Raw genomic sequence first — 4,012 nt, forward strand, 5'->3', positions numbered from 1 at the left:
AAAGTCGAATGTAGAACCCAAAGCTAACTACAATGAGAGAGAGATCATTCTATTGAAATAGGACTTGCAAGACCAAATGTAAACAATTTTATCTAGAATGTGTGTCATATAGTGACTCTTGATGTTCAAGCATTCTACCAATGAACATTACAATTGAGAGCACAAGATCCGACTAAAAGAGGAATGTGTTTAGGGAATGAATCGGGTTGACTACGCATGGAAAGCAAACTAAAATGTGGACGGTGAGAGATCATTGTGCTCATAAATCATGGATTATTTGTACTTATGAGTTTTCGTAAGCATAACTTTTGTTTAAGAGCTATCGTTCATTCATTTTACTATGTATGAGAAAGTTTTATAAAATGTTCATATGCTTTTAGGCACCACACCATCTTTATGTGACAAAATCGCAATTGCCACATTCCCAATGGCAACTTCCCTCAATGGCTTGTTGATTTACAAACTTGTCAATCAAAAAAATGAAGGAAAAATGAATCCAATTAACCTCAATTTACCGCAAGGCAGTCTTAACACAATCACCTACCTACACATGACTTTCTTTAAATGCTGAAAAATGTTTTCCAGCATAATAACCTTTAAATGCCAAACAATGTTTTTCAGCATAGTCCCAAAGCAGACTCTGATTTCATTGTTGGTTCCCCGACATGAAACTGTTTCGGCTTAAATTGGTCCCTGAAAGTAGCAACATAAATATGGAATCCGCAATAACTATTTGAAGATGGTGGGCATCAAAACAGATCATTGTCGCAAACAATAAATCAATGGCTGAAAAGACGCACAAATTTTCGGTTACACGTATCATCTTATTTATCATTTATTATCACTCATCAATGATTCCCTTCAATCATAGGGTGTCCCTGCTGCGGCTTTTATTTTTCCAAAAGTTAAAAGCAAACACTCTCGCTTTTCTTTCTCGATTGATTAATTGAAAGAGGTGGGGTAGAATGATGATCTAGTCACACTAACCAATTAAGCCAATCACATTATGCAATCCCAAAATATAGAAGGAAGCTTCATTTTCACCGACCAACAGCAATACAACAAGATCTCTCCCACACGTATTAGATGAGAAGAAAGAGAGATGGAAGTAATGAAGGTGCAAAAGGGCATTATCAGACTTCTCAGCCCCTTTTTGCTTTTTCATTGGATTAAGAACAATATCAAACAAAAACAAAAGAAAAAAGAAACAAAGGAAAAAAAGGGATGGGCATTAAGACATGAAATTTCAAAGGATTGCCCCAAAATGCTCGGCAGCTCTCATTCATCGAGACACAAAACACTTTGGAGAATTAGTGTAGTGGTGTGACTAGAATCATCTAATAAACAAGACCACATGAGAGGTGCATTAGTAGCACTGCAGCTTCTTCTTCATCTTCAGCAAACACTCGTCTTACACTTTGATGCTCAATGTCAATGTTTGATAGGCTCTTCAGCCTCGACGGAAAAGGATAGCCATAAATACTCTTTAAGGGAGTAGACCCGAGATGGTGGTGCCATTTCCTCTTCCTCTGTTGTTTAAGGCTCAGCTCAGAGCTCCGATTCGGCTTCACCATCGTATCGGACATAATAACATCACTTTGGCTGGGGTAGGATCTGTACTTCTTGTACCTTATCCCGCATGCATTGCACAATGACTACAAGCAAAAACAAAAGAAAACAAATGTGTTCATAGACCCATAATTTGGAAAGTCACAAGAATTGAATTGAACCACACTTTGATTTTCTATATATGCCTGCCTGCTTATTTTGGAAAACAGAGAACATATACTAATTAGTACCTTGGGTCCTTGAGGGCCACTTCTCCACATGGGTGTCTTTGTTGCTCCACACAAAGCGCACTCTTTAAGACTAGGGTTGAGGTAACTCTTATTGGGGGATCGATTTCGGCTTTCTTGAAGACTAGCGGCATTCGAAACTCGAGCTACTTCTAGAACTTTGGCAAAGTCCGAGAATTCAGGAAGTAAATCAAACTTGGAAGGTTGAGGAATGATTAACCGAACTTCATCGGACTCCGAAACTTGAGTAGCTAACTCCGAATTTCCATTTACTTCATTGTTGACACGAATAGCTAGCCTCGGAGATAGTTTCTTACCACCCGGATTCTCGGGTTCTTCTCCACATACCGCCTCCATGATGCTTGTTGGGCTACTGTAATGTGTCTCATTGGCATTACTTCTCCCACATGGAGAAATAAGAGAATCCTGCAAACAGGAGGAGAAGACATGTAAAGAACGGTTTGATATAAGCATGAACACCATCATCAAAACTTGTTACATGTTCACAATTGTTCTATTCAACATACAAGCTCATCAAAGAAATCTAGGAAGCCTTATTATATACATTAAACGATATGTTCTCCACATACCCTGATGGAAATATATCCACCCACACAACCTGACGGAAAGGCATTATCTATTACCCAAGACTACGTTTGTTGTTTGCGTTGCTCCAGGCTATCTATTTTTCTTCCGACTTAAGCTCTGCTAAGTTATGATCATACTTCTCGTGCCTAATGATAAGGATCGCCATTACAGTTTTAGTTAAGTTTTTTAATGTTTATGCTTGGGTTTATAATGTGTGATAGATAATACTCATTAAAAGATGCTCTGCCACGGAAAAAAGAAAACCTAATAACAGTTAAGAATTAAGGGTTCGCCCTCCATCCATCCAGTCATGCATAGCCATGATGAGGGTTAAGATTCAGCTTGCTATCAATCCCCCATAATTTCCCTTTGAACCCTAAATTTCCTATAACCTTAAGGTTTAGAATTATCTTCTTATGCAAACCATACGGAGAAGAATACTGGTAAATTAAACTAACCTGATGAAAATGACGATTGACATATCCAATGCCAAGAGTTTCCTCTTCTTCTTCTTCTTCTTCCTCTTCCACCGGGGATGATTCAGAACAACCAAATCCATCTCTCGTCACAGAAACACAGTATTTGTTCTCTTCTTCAACCTCAGAAGCTACATTAGAGCAATAACTTGACCTTAATGAAGAACCAAAATCACAAGATGAAGTCGAAGAAGAAGAAGAAATGTTTGAGGGAATTATATCTATGGAGCTTTTCTTCTTCTTTCTCTTATGCAAATTCGATGCATTCTCCACAGTGCCCAATTCACCTTCTACATCATCATCATCATCATCATCATCCTCACTAGAGAAAGCTGAAGCAAAATCTTTTCTCTCAGTATTTCCTGCATTATCTCCATAGCTTTGCGAGCTCCTTCTCGAAAGCTCTGTGTGTGAGCTTAATTCTGAAGGTGAAACAGGAGATTTCCTAACATCGTCCTCAATGATTCGGTTCTCACATGTCTTGCTCTCTTTCTGCGTTTGCAAAAGCCAGAACTTCTTGATGTGGCCGTGGCCACACACTCGGGAGAGCTGAGAAGAATCCATTAAACTAGATCTAGCCTATCTTGCCAGACTATGATGGAAAGGCAGTATGTCAGGTGAAGAAAGGTCGAAATTCAAGCAGGAGCCATAGCTCAGAAGCAAAGAAAAACAAAATTGATGCAGGCACAGAAGATGGGAATGGGAGGAAATCAGGGTTTTGAGCTAGAAAAACGAGGAGATCCGGGATTTGAGCTGCGCAGAGAGCTTCAAGGAGGAGGCGCGAGTTTGGGAGTTGGAGCTGTCTGGAGGCCTTCAAGGAGAGACGAATTTTTCAGAGAGTTTTGAGCTGCACAGAGAGATGACTCACAGAGACGAAGAATGTTAAAGAGTTTTGAGCTCGCAGAGAGCTTCAAGAAGAGGATGTTACAGTTTTGAGCAAGTGGTGAGAGCTTAAAGGAGAGGAGAGCTGAGGCAGTTTCAGGACCGAAAAGGGGGGGGGGGAAGGATTAGGGTTTTAGGATGCAGAGAGAAAGAGAGAGAGGGGGTGTCGAGAGTTAGGGTTAGGGTTAGGGTTAGGGTTAGGGTTTGTGGAGAGCGAGAAGAGCAGAGAGGGAATTAGGGTTTCCGGCTGCCGAGTGCCGAGGAGAGCGG

At 40.3% G+C, this 4,012-nt stretch overlaps 1 protein-coding gene across 1 annotated transcript; it reads right to left on the reverse strand.

Moving 5' to 3' along the window:
* Nucleotides 1-1,016: 1,016 nt before the first annotated feature.
* On the reverse strand, nucleotides 1,017-3,475 carry LOC147847373 (uncharacterized). The gene is made up of 3 exons (XM_087339274.1): nucleotides 2,843-3,475; nucleotides 1,800-2,222; nucleotides 1,017-1,655 (listed from the first exon to the last, which is right to left on the reverse strand). The coding sequence occupies exons 1-3, from the start codon at nucleotides 3,422-3,424 to the stop codon at nucleotides 1,338-1,340; spliced, it is 1,323 nt and encodes a 440-aa protein (XP_087195400.1). The 5' UTR covers nucleotides 3,425-3,475; the 3' UTR covers nucleotides 1,017-1,337.
* Between the last annotated feature and the right edge of the window lie 537 nt (nucleotides 3,476-4,012).

Source organism: Azolla caroliniana, unplaced genomic scaffold (assembly GCF_043228905.1).
Source record: "Azolla caroliniana isolate FFs.n. ecotype wild unplaced genomic scaffold, voAzoCaro1.0.p SCAF_1111, whole genome shotgun sequence".
NCBI lineage: Eukaryota > Viridiplantae > Streptophyta > Polypodiopsida > Salviniales > Salviniaceae > Azolla > Azolla caroliniana.